At 39.7% G+C, this 16,343-nt stretch overlaps 1 protein-coding gene across 1 annotated transcript in view; it reads left to right on the top strand.

Annotated features, from left to right (window-relative positions):
* The first annotated feature begins 1,143 nt into the window (after nucleotides 1–1,143).
* sntb1 (syntrophin, basic 1) overlaps nucleotides 1,144–16,343 on the top strand; it is a 23,314-nt gene continuing 8,114 nt past the window's right edge. Inside the window, exons 1-4 of the mRNA XM_079469820.1 lie at nucleotides 1,144–2,227; nucleotides 7,508–7,724; nucleotides 11,963–12,170; nucleotides 16,175–16,311. Of these exons, the coding sequence (XP_079325946.1) occupies nucleotides 1,732–2,227; nucleotides 7,508–7,724; nucleotides 11,963–12,170; nucleotides 16,175–16,311 (1,058 nt within the window). The 5' untranslated portion in view covers nucleotides 1,144–1,731. The remainder of the gene's footprint in view (nucleotides 2,228–7,507; nucleotides 7,725–11,962; nucleotides 12,171–16,174; nucleotides 16,312–16,343) is intronic.

Here is a 16,343-nt window from a genome sequence, read left to right as displayed (position 1 = left end):
TGAAGTTAAACATTCCACTGCAATTTATCTAAGTACAGTTTTCATGCACAAAATGTGACATCCTAATCCCAGACCACAGCATAGGGATCCAAAATACACATCTTGATATAACAAATACATTTTGCATACAACAAATGACCCTCTTGTGCTGAATTCTTTAGTGAAACAAATGCATTACAACTTGAGCATCCACTGTTTCCCAAGATGCACTACAATAGCAAAGAAAACCCCAGCAGTCTTGATGCATTATAACCCCACGGAGCAGTTTGTTACAAAACTGCACATAAAAAGTCTATATGATGAAAGCGAGTTTGTCGTTCACCACTTGAATTATTCTCTTCTCAGCACACACAGGAGAGCCCTAACTTCTCATCCTGGCCTTTTATTTTAACTCTAATGAGCTGTATGTGCCTTCCTGCTGTTTCACAATCGCCAGGGATCGACCAAAAAAACAGAAACACTTAGAAAGGAAAAAGACTAAGAAATATTCCCTAGGGTATGGCAGCCCTTTTAAATTACAACCACGGATTCCTGAGTTCTGGTGGGGTTAACTTGTAAATTTCATGCAAGTCTTAATTTTTCAATTTAGTCCTAACCAAACCCAGAAGGTAGAATAAGCATGAGACAACATATAAATGGTTCCAGCGACTCGTAAATCCAATGCAACACTACCTCTCTAGCATGTGAATCTTTATTTGGATGGCTTACAATGAAATCACATTTGACTGTTTTCAAGAAGCCTACCTGACGATGCACCTTTGATCATAGCATATGCTTTAAAGTCAGTTTATGAATAAATGTCAAAAGCAGGAATGCAACATTTAACGGATCTCAAATCATCATTCGTTTAGTAAGTAATAAGCTATGATGTCATATTTGAAGTGCCTCAAAAATCTTTTTTAGATGCAAATTTATTCCACACCTCCTTTATTTTCTTGCTTTGATCATTAGTCAAAATAAGACCTGATTTTCTTATTATTTTTTACCTGTAAACGTGCTTATTCCAAGAGTGTCTTCGCTTGGGTTGCTTTGTGTTGTTATTTACTTGTGCTGGTCAACCCGTTGCAAATGCATCAGGTTTTCAAAAGACATGTTTTTTTTTGTGGATTCATTATTTGAATGACCCGTCCCTGGTGGCATGGTGCGGTAATCTAAATTTGTCACTAGATGGCACTACCAACATTTTCTATTTTGCGCAGTTGAAAGGCGCGCAAACGGAGGACCTTTCGATGCGCGAAGTGTGTTGTTTACGTCGCCGTTTCGGCTTCGAGAACAATACTCATCCATCCCAGTACATTCTTTCAAACAAAACACTCAACAGCAGTGAAAGAGCAAAACAATCTCCAGCTTCATTCTAGGGGTCGCGCTTTATTGAAATGACTCATGCCAGCAGGAATTTGATCCACATAAACACTGAATGTGAATCCCAGCAACAGCGTTTTCTTTCATCCGAGACTATCTCAAAGTATCCAGGAAAGTGGCTATAATCAACAATTGCATGTAATGCATGAATCAGAGTTCAATTCGCACATTTCCTGACGGCGGTGGAGTTAAACTGCGCCTGCATGGCCACACAGGACATCTCACACTGTTGCTCCACCCAAAGAGGATGTGCACGGGGAGCTCAGAAAGGCTGAAACAATTCAACCCGAAGCACAACTTTTCCCCGTGCGAGGGTAAAGTCCTGTGCTCGTGTATGAAATCACATGGCATTTTAAGAATGCTTCAAAGATGGCGGTAGCGTCGGCGCCTTGCGGGAACCGAGCGCAGAGAAGCGCGTGTGTGGAGGTGCTGGTGCGGGAGCGATGGCACGCGGTGTTCGCGAGTTTAAGCGACGAGTCTCTGACGCTCAGCTGCGAGGAGTCCGCGGGAGAGCCGGCCGTTAAACTCAACGGAATCACCACTAACGGCTCTTACGATCACCCGGACAGTCCCGGGACTCCGTACGCGGATTCGCAAGTGCCCGAAGCGATCGCGAACCGAAAAAGATGCGTCAAAGTGACCAAACAGGAGGTCGGGGGACTGGGCATCAGCATTAAAGGGGGCAAGGAGAACAAGATGCCCATTCTTATCAGTAAGATCTTCAAGGGTCTGGCTGCGGATCTAACGCAAGCGCTTTACGTCGGGGACGCGATCCTGTCCGTGAACGCGATCAATCTGCGGGACGCCACGCACGACGAGGCGGTGCAGGTGCTGAAGAAGGCAGGCAGAGAAGTTGTGCTGGAAGGTAAGGAGAACTTTTGAAAAGAGATTGTGAAATCTAGGGGTGTAGAGGCACCTGTTGGTGAGAACTGAAGTAGTTCAATGGACGGTAGTTACACGGCTCCAGTGCGCACCTTCACCAGGTGTACGCGAAGGACGTGTGTTCCGTCCAGTACTGTGAAAAGAGTGAAAGCACCACCGAGATTGGCGAAGAGACGAAAGTCGCTGTTATTGAATGACACAAACACTTTGAAAGTTGTTTTGCAGGACCAGAATGATGTTAAGAGATGTTTACAGCACAGCTGATATTTTTGGAAATGTGGACAGAGAGAACACGTGAGAATTGAACGATAAATGCACAATATTCAGACAAAAATTGCGTATAATTTTTTGTTCATGAACTTATTGAAATACGTAGCAGAAGAATCATCTACTACTGTAAACAGTGCAGAATATATACAAAAATAGGCACACATTAACATAAACCAAGAGGTCATTTTTAATTTACCATACATTGGGAGAAAGTGCTTTTTTCCATAAAGATTGTGTGTATTGTGTAATCTGTGACCTGTGGCTCCACATTCTGGTTAGTATAAATGCTATATAAAAGTTATATAATGCTGTTATACTGAATGAGTCGGTTTCATTGGACATATTGTATTTGTTGTGTTTGCTGTCTACAGCTGCTGGAAACTTAGCTCACACCAGCGCTATACAGCCTTTATTATATTCAGGTGAATTGCTGTAGATTCACCTGCGGGTCAGTTCGGACAGGGTCACCTCACCTTCTATAAAGAATTTAAACAGGACCTTGTAATTCTGCTATGGGGAAGAACAGTGGGTGAAACTGATTTATTTCTGCATTCCTAGGTACAGCATATACATAAACTCCAACACATATGACTGCAAATATCAGATTGAAGTTTCTTTGGAAACAAAACAGATGAAACATATTGTTTGCTCCAAAGTGTATACATGAAACTAATTTGTCCAGCGGTTTAATATTAAACGAACAATACCAAATTATATTTTATGAAACAAAACAAAAATAAAGATTTTGATCATGTTAGCCTCAGGACACTGGTTGTTAGCTTTTAATCATTTGATGAAACCTTCCACCGGCGTTGCTAATTCTTCGTTGCATCAAAAGATTCCAGCCGGTTTTACTATCTAGGTCAATTTAGTGCATAGTTAGAAAATTATAACACAAATTTGCGCCAAAGCAGCCAGAGTATCACACTGTTTTACTAATTCTGCCTGAGCAAGATAATTTTTGCATAACAAATTCATACTCCGGAGATTTTCCTGAGCTTGGGAGTTGGGTTCTTTGAATAATTCACTTTGACAGTTCATATCAGAAATATTTGCACATTCTTTTACTCCGGCAAATCTACCGAATCCAACTTGTATTGCTATGGTGCCGCTGTTCCATCACTGTCAATCAAAAGTTATTTTATTAAAGGTTGCCTTGTGTCCTTGTGTAGTGATATGACAAAAATGTGTGTAAGAAACACATTTGTCCTGGAGGACAACTAGTCATCGTCTCTGGGCAAATTACAGAGCGAATACATGAAGTCAAGCTCAGTGGGAATACAGAAAATAAATGCTGTTTCAGGGATCCATTTTTATTGATTTGTTATTAGTTTTTTTTAATCTTTCATATATAATTAAATCTTAATGTATGATTTTTGTTTTAGAAATTTAAATAAATTATACATGTTCTGTTGCTTGCATATTGTTCAAACGTTTGTATAATGTTTACAACGTTATAAAGGTATAAACAATTGTATTTTTATTGGTAAAGAAACAGTAAGTCCTTCCGGACCGGCATTAAACCCAGCATTGTTTACATCATCCGAAGAGGTCTATATGTATGCATCAGAAGAAAAATATCCATTCCCCCTTTCTGTCTCTTTCAGCAACATTCCCATTTTTCACAATCCAGGGCTACAATGAAGCTGACCGCTTTCAAAATGACTAAAGTGCACAAAAAGCCCCTTGCATACACATCTGTTTTTTATAAATGAAGCATTGATGCACTGAGCGTCTTACAACATTCTCTATTGTGCAGAAAGTAATTGCATAGAAATGAATATTACTAGTCCAGAAATGCAATGAAAATATTGTATTCGAGCATCTTAATACACTGACATGCTTTCATCTATAATTTCTGTTTATTACAGCAGTAAGTAAAGGCCTTCCATTAAAGAATCTATATAAAACGTTCTCAGAGTCTAAGCAACTTCTCTTTTGTAGGCTTTCATAGCATGTTTATGCAAACAGTACAATTTTCATTTTCTAACAGAAGAAAGATGAATTGGCCAAAGGCACAAAAAGAATCATTTCCCACAGTGTGACTTTTTTGTTTGTTATTTTTCTCTCACATATTCAGTACATAAATAATAAAGTTTAGTGTAATGAGAGATTCATTGGGAGGATGTTCACAGAGAAAGAGGGTAGGGAAGCTGAAGTATGCACTGGATACAAGGACACCACATATGCAGTTCATGCAAGCTCAGTCAATATTTTGTTCTTTCCAATGAATTCCCAGTTGGTTAATGGTTAAGGGAAGTTGAAAACATTTCCTGGATGCCACTAGATGTACGTTATAAAATGAGACGGAATCCTACACATTCCCTATGATATTGAGATAAAGGAATGTACTGTACTTACACAAGAAAAACTAGTTTCTTGAAATGCTAATTCCATGTCCATATCATTTAGTTTCAGCATTACCGGAATTTGACCATGATGTGTGTAAATAGCACTGGCAAACAAAGATATGAATGTTTTACTACCAGAGTGGCGGAATTTTCAAAAGAAAAACAATAACAGCATAAATTCCAGATTTTAATTTGTGCACAGATTTTCAGACACCCATTGATGTTCACCCATATCACGCTGCAGCTCTCAGCTGTTGTACTTGAACCCACGTCTCAGTAGAGTGCATATCATAATGAGAGCTATTAACACCCCGCGAAAATATTCAAGAAAATACATAAATTGCCTCGCTCACGGACTCTTTTGCAATAAAAGATGGAATAAATAGTTGCCGCTTGAGGCAATATACCAGAAACACACTTCAGCAGCTCTTATTGATTATTTTCACGATCATTTCAGATGAAATTGGGATGCAATTACTATGTTGTCTGAGAAACCAGGAACTTATTTTTTAACAAAACACACGGGAGATACAAAACTGTAACGTATCGCACACGCTGAAGGTCACTGAATTAACATTTAAATCGACTTTTAGATAAGATACGCTGTAACTACCTGTTTTAACACATTGTCTTTGTAGAACACAGGAAGTGCTCTCATAAGCGTGTGTTTGTAACTGCTCTTATAGCTTGCCCTTGAGGATAAAGGACAACAGGAGCTCTAAGCCAAAAGAGTTTCACCTGCTGTGTGGTGGACTCTGAAGTTCTGAGTAGTAATGTTTTATGCAAGAGCTCAGCGAATCCTTGACCCTGAAGCACACCATTACAGTAAAGTTTATGTGAGCGTTTGACACTGTATTCTGAATCCTTTCCTCGTGTTGGTTATCCTGATTTTACTTGCTTTATTACGATGTGTTTTATCAGTTTCAAGGATTGATGTAACATATTTATCAAATTTTACATTTATGCGTTTGGGAGACACTTTTTTTGATGCAACTTGAGGTGCATTTAAAGGACCAGTGTATGAAACTGCAGCATCTAGTCGTGAAGTCATCACGTTTTCGCTTCCTTGTCGAGGGAGGTGATGTATTTACGAAACACGAGTGTGTCCGTTTAGGGCTACTGTAGAAGCAACACGGCCATTTCCGTGTGAAGGGGACCCGCGGTGTATGTAGATAGAAATAGCTCATTCTTAGGGTAAGGAAAACATAACGCTTGATTATGTACGGTCTTTATACACCTCTGAAGACATAGTTATGTATATCATATAGCCTTTCCGTCAATAGATCCTCCCAAAAATTACACAGCACCTTAAAGGTACATTTTATTGGTATGTTTAATGGGAATCAAAGCCATTATCGTTGTCCTGCTAATGCAACGCCCTACAAGTCGGACTACAGGAACACAACATGTATTGACACGGAACGTCTCCATAAGTAGGTAACCATCCAAATAATGTTTTTTTTTAAATCCACATGGGATAGGTCTTCCTGAAGTGCGTGTGCATCTGTATTCAAATTGAAATTGTGTAACATGAGTATTAAGAAGTGTTCTTCTAACTACAATATTCAATTTCTTAAAGCAATAGTTCATCTCAAAAATCTAAATTCAGTCATTGTTTTCTCACTTCTTAAATGTGCATGTCGAGACGCATTTATGTAATACACTTCTGGCCTCCACAGGACATGCTGATGTCATGCCAAACGGCACATTCAGATCTGTCTTTTCTTCAGAGGTAATTGCGAAATACCTGTAGTGTTGTGAAATATCTGTAGTGATGACGTGCAAAATGCTCCCGTAGTCAGAAGCACCCTGTAAAGAAGGTAAGGCTGTCATACTGCATTGGGATAATTGGCCCACGGTGTGAAGTTTGCCTGAGACTCTTGGTAGCTATATGTAATCTCTTATCAGCAGGTTCATTCTTCACCCTCTGGTTCATTGCCTTGCCGTGAATACAGCAGAAATCGCCCGGCAGTGCAATAAGAGACTATGCAAATGAGTGGTGAATTGATTTCCTCCATCAGGACAGCTGTCATGATGTGGTTTGCGTAGGGGTTTCCTGCTTGCACTTTTGAATGGCTATGGCCCAATGAACGTGTCTACTTTAAGATATGTTTTGTCTCAGTAACTCTATATAAAAAAAAAAGAAGGTTTGTCTATTTTCGCATTAGATTTTTTGAGAATTGTTAGCTTTTCAATTAACAATGGAAACTTGACTGTAGCTCAGTTGGATGGGCATTGTTTTAGCCGCTCAAAGCCGGTTGTACCCAAGAAAAAATAAACATACTGATTAAAAATGTATAGTGTGAATAAGTTCGAATGTATTGCTTTTTTGCAAATGCATACATGTTAATGTTGTCTTCCAAAAAGAGGTTCTTTTAGAAACATTCAGTCCGGTGATCTGGTGTCTAAGAACCTTTGACAGAAAAAGCTCTCCGCAAACTGCTGCAACAAAGCTAGATAAACACAATTCATCCTAATGTCTTTGCATTTTGTGACAATGCAGCTTGTTTTCGTAGGAATTACTAGAATAGCCAAACCTGTTTAACAAAAGAAAATGTCCTTTGACTATCTAGTGTGAAGCATGTTGGATGCGTGGATGGTTCAGATACTTACAAAACTGTTCTCACATTTGTTTGTTCCAGTGAAGTATATGCGGGAAGCCACCCCATATGTGAAAAAAGGGTCACCGGTGTCTGAGATCGGCTGGGAGACCCCTCCACCCGAGTCTCCACGTCTTGGCAGCCCTCACTGTGATATTCCCAACCCCCTCTCGCTATCGATTCAGGGCGACCGCCGATACATCCCCCTCAGAATGTGCTACATCACCCGCAGCATGACCGTCCCTGACCCAGAAAACAGGTACAGCTCACATTCAATATATCGACTACAGGAATGTAGCAAACCTTGCAGCAGTTTTCAGATTTTCCACAAACTCCACTACACACACAAGCTTAAATATAAATGGTATTTAAAATCTGATTGATTGTCAACATACTGGATTCAGCATTTAATGAAAAAGTTTTTCTCCTTGAAACTTTGCACGGTACTCTGGGGGTTTGCTTACATTTTCTTTTGTGGTTCTTGTTTAAGATGCTGGAGGAACTGATTAGAAATGTTTCCAACAATCTCTTTGTTAACAGTAAGGGGTCTCATTATTCACAGTGTGAATGTGACAGCCCTGGTAATGCACTTCGCACAAGCGTCACAACTGATGCTTTATGCTGTTGCCTGACTCTGTCCTTACGGTCGTTTGATGTGCAAAGAGTAGTAGTGTCCTTAGCTTTTCAATGGAGGAACCTTCATGTTTTCAGAAAGTGATGGAGGACAACATCAAAGTCATTGTCAACAATGACTTCAAAGTATGTGTCAGTTTCCAGAGTGCTCCAGACAAAAAAGACAGTTACCTTCCATCCTTAAGTAAAAATGTAAGTGTAGGATTCATTCATGACAACATGTAGTACGCAGAAAAGTTGTGGTAAAACCAACAGAAAGCAGAATCTTATTTGTAATTCACATTTAAGAATACATTTTATAATACATGTTTTTGGAGGTGCATCCATATATTGGCCAATAATGGTATCGGTCGATAAAAATTATTCACACTATTGGTTTAAAAACAGCCGATGATCAGGCCTGATATATTCTGTCATTTTAAAGAGAACAGGAAAATGGTTATTGTTGCTATAATCGGAGTCACGGGTGATGAACAGTGTCCACCCGCTACCGATAACATCACTTGTCTACCGTGGCACCGACCCCCACCGTCATTTAAAATGTTTATAGTAATTAATCACTTAGTTTAGTCAAAGACCAAACCACAGTTGCACGGCTGCTGCATTCAGCGTAAGCAGAACAAGTGTCGCGGCAAAGATGAGCAGCAGGAGTCTGAGGAGAGTGAAGTGCTGACGGATAAGACGATGGTGGAGGCTTGTCTGGCAAAGAACATGTAGTAGTATATGTAAGCAGTGTGGTCAAGAGCTGATTAAGGCTTAGTTTTCTTTTTGTAGTAATTTTCAAAAGCCTGTGCTTGCCATTTATTTAACATAAATGCTTTTTGTTTTGCAACCCTTTCTTATTAGTTTCTTATTTATTTGTTTAACAATGTGTGCCGTGATTACTCGGCACTTATCTAACGTAAATGTTATTTATTTTTTGCTTGATGTACTCTGTGATTATTCGTTTTTTAAAGTCTGTGTGTAATATAAGCAAATGTCATAAATGTCAATGTTATAGTTTTACGTGTTTTTATTAAGAAAGATATTGAACCCACCATTAATTCAAGCAATTGCCGTTCCAGAATTGCCGCTATTTTAAAGCTTTTTTACATGTCGATTAACCGGTGGGAAAATTTAATCTCCGCAACATCCCGTGTTTAATATTGCTACTCATATAAATGTATTATATTTAGAAAGTTAAGAAATATAAATTTAACCTTTAATGCGTGTTAAAATAAACACCAGACCATCGGCATCGGCAGACATCACTCTGAATAATCAGTATCGAGAAATGTAGTATCAGTGCATCTCTAGATGTTTTATTCTATGGTACTGAAAGCTTATACAAGCTTATTTTTTTGCACTATATTGTACTTAACAGTGAAACAATGCTGTGGTTTGTCAGACTAACCATAACATTACACAGGAAGTGTGTCAAAGCCGACACATTAATACCGAGATGTGTATTGACATCTCTCTTACTGTGTGTTCACACCGAGTGCGAATGACTGTGTGTTCACACCGAGCGCGAATGAGGCGTCAAGCGCGAGTGATTTACATGTTAAGTCAATGCAAAGACGCGATAGACGCGCTTGCGGCGCGAATAGCGCGAATGAGGCGGCGCGAATGACGCGAATAGCGCGAATGACGCGAATAGCGCGAATTGCGCAAATCGCGCGAGTTGAAAAATCTGAACTTTGGCGAAAATTCGCGCCGCGTTAACCAATCAGGCGCCTGCTTGAGTAGTGACGTAGACGACGTAGCGAGCAGAGGCAGAAATAAAAAATGGAGGACAAGCTCATCTCAGTGTGTGGACACCCGGAGCTATATGATACGTGTTCATAAAAATAGGAATAAAAAGGATCTTGCTTGGAAGAAAATGAGTGAGGAGGTCGGAGAATCCGGTAAATTGTAAAAACATTTTCGTGAAGCGAATTTCACTCGCAAATGACGCGAATAGCGCGAATGACGCGTTTTTCACGCGCGAATGGCGCGAATAACGCGAATAACGCGAATGAAGCGAATGAAGCGAGTAAACACAAAATGTTCAAGCGTCAAACTACTCGCGAATAGCGCGTTTTTGACGCCTCATTCGCGCTCTATGTGAACACACAGTTAAAACACTGCAAGTCTTCTGTGTACGTGTACTGCCACCCGTATGTTTAACACACCTCACCTTGATAGATTTCTGCATCCTATTTCCTTCTAAGCATTGTTTTCTCTCAGTACATGAAATTGTCTTCAGACTTCGTCTGAAACGTCTCCGCCCGGACTGCATTATTTCTCTTGCACAGGTGTATAGTGAGAGAAAGACCGATTGAAAGACAGTCGAACGGAAAACTGTCAATCAGGAGCTCTCTGCAGGCTGACTGCTAGGTTGTCAGCTCTCGCTCTCCGACTCTGTTTTCAATTTACACCCATTGTGTCCCATGTCTAATAGTTCATCCATCACTTTGGTGCCCCTGCGGCGCTCTAACAACACAGCAGACGTACATGGCTTACCTCAGATGCCATACTGTCAGATGATTCCTGCCATATTCTTATCTCAAATCTATCAGGAATAAACATGGAAGCCCCACTCTCTGTTGTTTTGCTTGTATGGGACTGTTCTGATGGTCCACAGTGGAAATGTAAGTGTTTTTTAGTGTGGGAGGTGATTGGATGACTGATGGTTTGAGGTAGACGATGTTCTTATCTTTCAATCTGGTCTGTGTTGGTCGTGCTGTTGTATGGTGTGTTGCGTTTGGTCAGAGTGATCTCTTCTGACCACAAAAGGCACTGAAACATTCACTTGCTGATTACACTTCCTAAATGAGGCAAAGGCATCTCCATTAGTTGTGTAATTCTTCCAGTTATAGCTGTATAGGGGAGCGCTCTTTGGGCTTCATCCAGAAGCATTTTTCACCAAACTACTGCAAACACAGCAGCTCCATCTGTACTCTGTCTCCACCTCCCCTCAACCCCTCCTCTTCATGAAAGCAGAGTCTATTTTTACCAGCAGACAGCACCTGAAAATGATTTTGTGGATTGTAAGTTTAAGATTCCTGCTGGAGATGATGTATGAGAGGAGCATTTATCACTGTAAACGTCCTGTGCTGAAGTGATGTATGACTCTGTTTGAACCCTCTGCATCTGATTTTCTGGTGGTTATGTTGACTTGAGAGCTTTTTTTATAATTGACTTGTTGTTTTTGCCAACTTTGATGTTGATGATCTCTCAACCGAGACCGAAAGTTGAGCATTTTCGATGTCATCGCATGAATCCTTATCTGTACTTCTTATAAAAAGGAAAATCAGTTTTTCTGTTAATTGATTCTCAAATTTGAAAGCCAGCATATTTAGCATATTATTTGTTTTATTTTGAGTATACAGTTCACCCAAAAATGATTTTAGCCTGTTGTTCACAGAAAGCTGTTGTATTGCTTCAGAAAATGCCATGTATTGCAAATGTAGTGAACTACCGTCACAGATCATGTTTACAGTATAAAAACGTAAATTTACATTTATAGTACTTGTTTCATATGTTTATATGCACTCCCAACTAACAGGAAATGTTCGAAGAACTTTAGCTAATGTTCTATCAAAGTTCTCCAAAAGTTCAATGAAGTAATGCTAAAAAGCATTTTATCAATGTTATTTCAAAACATGGTTTTGGTTTAAAAGCGTTTTTCTTTGTTAGTGGAACCATTGACTAACAGAGTAGACTACCATTGACTAATGGTAGTCAAAAGTGCCCCAGAACTGTTTGCTTTCCTACATTCATCAAAATATCTTCTTTTGGGTTCAAATTTATACAGATTTGAGGGTGAGTAAATGAAGATGTTCTCTTTTATTACAAAAACGAAGCTAAATTGTGCTCCTTTTCTTGGTCCTTGTGTTTCAGACAGCTCGAGCTGCACTCCCCTGATGCCAAGCACACAGTTGTCATGCGTTTTAAAGACACGTCTTCAACCCAGACCTGGTTTACTCTGATGCAGTCCACCATCACAAACCTCACCAGCAAAGTCATCGGAGAAGTCAGAGAACACACGGGTCGCCACGGCATTGCCGGCAGCCGAGAGATCCGGCACCTCGGATGGCTTGCGGAAAAGGTGAAAGCTTGATGAATGTGTAGAGTTTGATAAGTGCACAAAAAATATGTGATTCACTTTCATTTGGCTATGGTGGTCTGGCTATGACCCAGTGCAGGATCGTGTCTCTCTGCGTCTTCTGTGCTGTGAGACCGGTAACAGTTCCGCACCCGCAGATGACTCGTAAACTAAACGAATGTGTACACGGTTTCCAAACATTTGTCACTTACTCAATGTTAGGGCATTGAAATATGAATTAACACCTCTTTAAATGCACGTTGTCCGTTACTTAGACTGAACTTTCCACTGCATGATACAAAAAAATAAGTAAAGTAAAATAAACGAAATCTCCACATATAGCAAGCACTGTGCAGACTTTTGGAACTTGTCATTCTCTGCACAAGAGGGGATTGAAAGAGTGCGCAGAGAAATAAAAGGTGAAAGGGACTTTTTGACAATTTAAATGGTAAAATACTTTATTGCATTCCTCCTTTACATGCTATAAATAAAGCAACTTTATTGGTAGTTCTTTGGTATTCCTGTTTGTAAAAAATTATTCATTATTGTCGAGTAGTTTTAAAAAGGCGAGAGGCGAGATCTGGTCTAGTATTGTATGGCACAGTATTATTACGTGATGTTTAAGGAAAATGTCCATATTACTATTTGTTGCTTGTGTAATAATGTCCCCCATTTATTATAATTTTTTAAATTATTAACACATTTATTTTGCACATTTGTGACTTGATTCTGGATATATTCTGTTTTGAACTAATTCTGTCAATTAATGTGTGATTGTTTTTTGGTGCATCAATATTGCACTTTGCGCTGTACCCTTAACCACCTGGTGTCATCCCCACATGCACACACGCACACACATGTCTGATTCGACTATCAGTCGACTGTAGGCAAGACACGACAATTCTGATTGGACTATGTATATTTTTATTCGGGGCACCTCTAAATTCACTTATACAATATATGTCATAAGCTGAACCCACAGGGATATCACACACAATACCCAGCATTAACTCAAAGTCTCTTCCTTTATGTAAGATAGCGTTCCACTGAAAATGATTCCTGTCATGATCAAAACATTGTGCTTCTATAAAAACAGAAAACTTTAAATTATAAAAATGCTGTACATGCTTTTGAAAAATAGCATCACTGCCAAAAAAGATTGCGTTTAGCTTGTCAATATTTGATGAATATAGAATGCATATTAATTTATAAATACAATATCTTTAAAGAAATGTGTTTGGTGTGGGGGGTTTGAACATAGACTCAACACTCGGTTTGAACATAGACAAAATTACACTCGGTTTGTAATAATCGCACAGAACAAGACGAAACAGTCAGAATCACACATTGAAATGCATTAGTAGTAAACTTGCATCAACATGTCCTGTTCGGCATATTTATAGAGTCCACGGTGTTTAAGAAAGACATTTTGATGGGAAAAATGGCACATGGTGTTGCTCTTCTCCGGACCGCTACTGTAGGAATTGATGGAGAGTGACTTTTCTCAGCGTGACCGCAGGTTTCTCCCCCTATTAAATCCTCTTTTCATTGGCGTCTCATTAGCTGTGGCCTAGCAGCGCTGGCTAATGGAGATCTGCTGTGGTGGCACGGCTGTGGGCAGCCCCATCTCAGCCTGCTCTTTAATGAGAGCTCCCTCGTACCGTCTCCTATTACCAACCTGCCTGACCCTCTATGAATAATTATACCATAGAAAAAACCTCTAGTCTGCCGAATACCCACAGACAGCGGCTAGATTTCCTCATGTGACGGCCGGAGATTATAACAAGGCCCTGTTTGTGGTCGCGCATCTGCTTGTGACGCACTCTGCCCCTCTGGTGTCTCTTTTAGGCTTTCTGGAGGAAACTGACCCTCTGGAGAGCAGCCCTATGATTTGTGAAGATTCAAGTAGTCTGGCAGACAATCTACAAAGCACTGAGGAGCCATCTGTCACACACAAGAACTTCAGCAGTACATCACACTTGCGCTGAACTTAATTTGGAAAACTTTCTGGACTATAACTCAATTTTGAAGCAGGTTTAGCTCTGAACTCTTTAAAGTCGATGTGGAACTCCGTTTGTAAATTAGAAAAATTGAAGAGTCATGGAAATGTCTGCGGTGAAGATAACTTTCTCTAGCTGTGCATGTCCGTAAATGTAGTCAGCTGGAAAGCGCAGTTTGTGATTTATTTTTTATTCTTATCTAGTAATCTGATCGACTGGAAGTCATGGAAGTTGTGCGGAAAGGTGGTAGAAAGGGCGAGGCTGAAAATACAGATTCATAAAACCAAACGTAGAGAAGTTAAAGGGGTCATATGGCGCGAATAGGTGTTTTTCTGTGTCTTTGGTGTGTTATAAGTTGCCCATTCCGAAGATGCATTCTGTCTAAAAGCGAATGCTCACCCAGACCTGTTTGAAACACCTCCTGTATCCACACCCCCACAAATCTACGTCAGTTCGTGGTATCATTTGAGTAAGGCCGCCCAAATGTATACGCAAGGAAGTACAATTGCTTTGGAACCTGATGTTACAAATATGGTAAGAGTTACATTTCCGTCACACACTTGCAGTACTCGACCAATCACTACGCACTGGTTAACTGGCCAATCATAGCACACCTCACTTTTCAGAGCGATGAGCTTTGTTAAGTTGAGCAAAGAGGAGATACAAACATGCACCGTATGTGGAAAATACAGCGTTACAGTCGTTCATAAACAAATGATAATATAACGATAGTTATAAGGTTATGAAGACAAACTGTGTTTTCTGAGGAATAATGTGCAGTGATAAATCATTCATAGTAAGACTAGGAATGTGCATTAAGAAAGTAAATGGGGTTCATTGTGGGTTCATGTTGAGTTTAAAGTGTTTACATGGCTGCTGACAAACCTCTTTTAGTCGGCTTGATTGTTTATATATGGTGAAATATGTGAAACTTTGTTTCATTGCGGTGATCGGCAGGTAGTGTATGGTTTTATATACGAACCGTATATTCAATCTTAATAAATTGTGCTTATCAAATCATCTTACAAACATTTGCCTCTGGACATGAGAACTCATTTCGCTGATGTATCAGTTCAAAGCTGGTTTAGAATCTTCACTTTTTTTTCTCAGGGTATTTACCTGCAAGAACCTGATATCACATCCCTGCGGTTTATCACTTTGATGAAGTTAAATGATGAAATCTCTCAAACGAATGAATTAATGACCAGATGTCTGCACTTTACTTGAAAGCGGCAACCAAGCAAATTCGATTTAAACTGCGGTTAGTCTCATGTTGGTTAATGGCTGAAATTTTCTTCTGGATAAAGGAGAATCAGAACCGAATGTAATTACAGGGTATGTAATGATCATACTCGAGCTGCTGAGCGTGTGTGGTGTGTTTAAGGGTCTACTACATTATTAGGACAAATTCAAACAACTTGATTAAACTGAACAAACGTCCAGAAGTTTGTTTAAATCGTCCATAAATGTAAATTGTAAATGTCATTATTTACTCATCCTTATGTCTATGGTGTTTTAGTCCTTCGGAACCAAAACTAATTTGAGAAGTAGCGAAGTGGTGAAAAGTGAAAAAAATAGTTGTTATCTCTTCACCATCACGACGTTCAAAAGTTGTGTAACACAAAAGAAGATTTTTTGAGAAATCCTCGGTGGTTCGGTCTATACAATGGAAGTCTATAAGGTTTGGTTAACACATTCTTCAAATATCTTCTTTTGTGTTCTGCAGAAGAACGTAAGTCACACAGGTTTGAAAGCAGTTGGTTGAACAGTTCTATTAATAAAAGTCTTGACCTGTTCTTGTCTGCATTCTTCAATGCTGAACTGTGTTAAAGTTTTAAAACCTATTGGTTGTGAAGAACAAATAACATAATTCATGGTTGAACGAGGGTGATCAAATAATGGCACAATATTAACACAACAGACTAGAGAATAGAAAATTTGTTCGCTCCGTATAAAAGGAAAAGAGTCGATGTTAAAGTCATCATGTTGTGTATGTGTGTGTTTCAGTCTGAAAGCGAGAGGCAGCGCTGGAAGCAGGTGCTGGTTGTGTTGACGGAGAAAGACCTGCTGTTGTTTGACAGTATGCCACGGATGAGAGAGCACTGGCTCAGCCCCACACACACCTACCCTCTGCTCGCCACACGGTACAAACGCTGACGCATTATATATTATTTCT

Source organism: Barbatula barbatula (assembly GCF_947034865.1).
Source record: "Barbatula barbatula genome assembly, chromosome: 12".
Classification (NCBI taxonomy): domain Eukaryota; kingdom Metazoa; phylum Chordata; class Actinopteri; order Cypriniformes; family Nemacheilidae; genus Barbatula; species Barbatula barbatula.
This window is presented reverse-complemented; position numbering and strand designations above follow the sequence as displayed.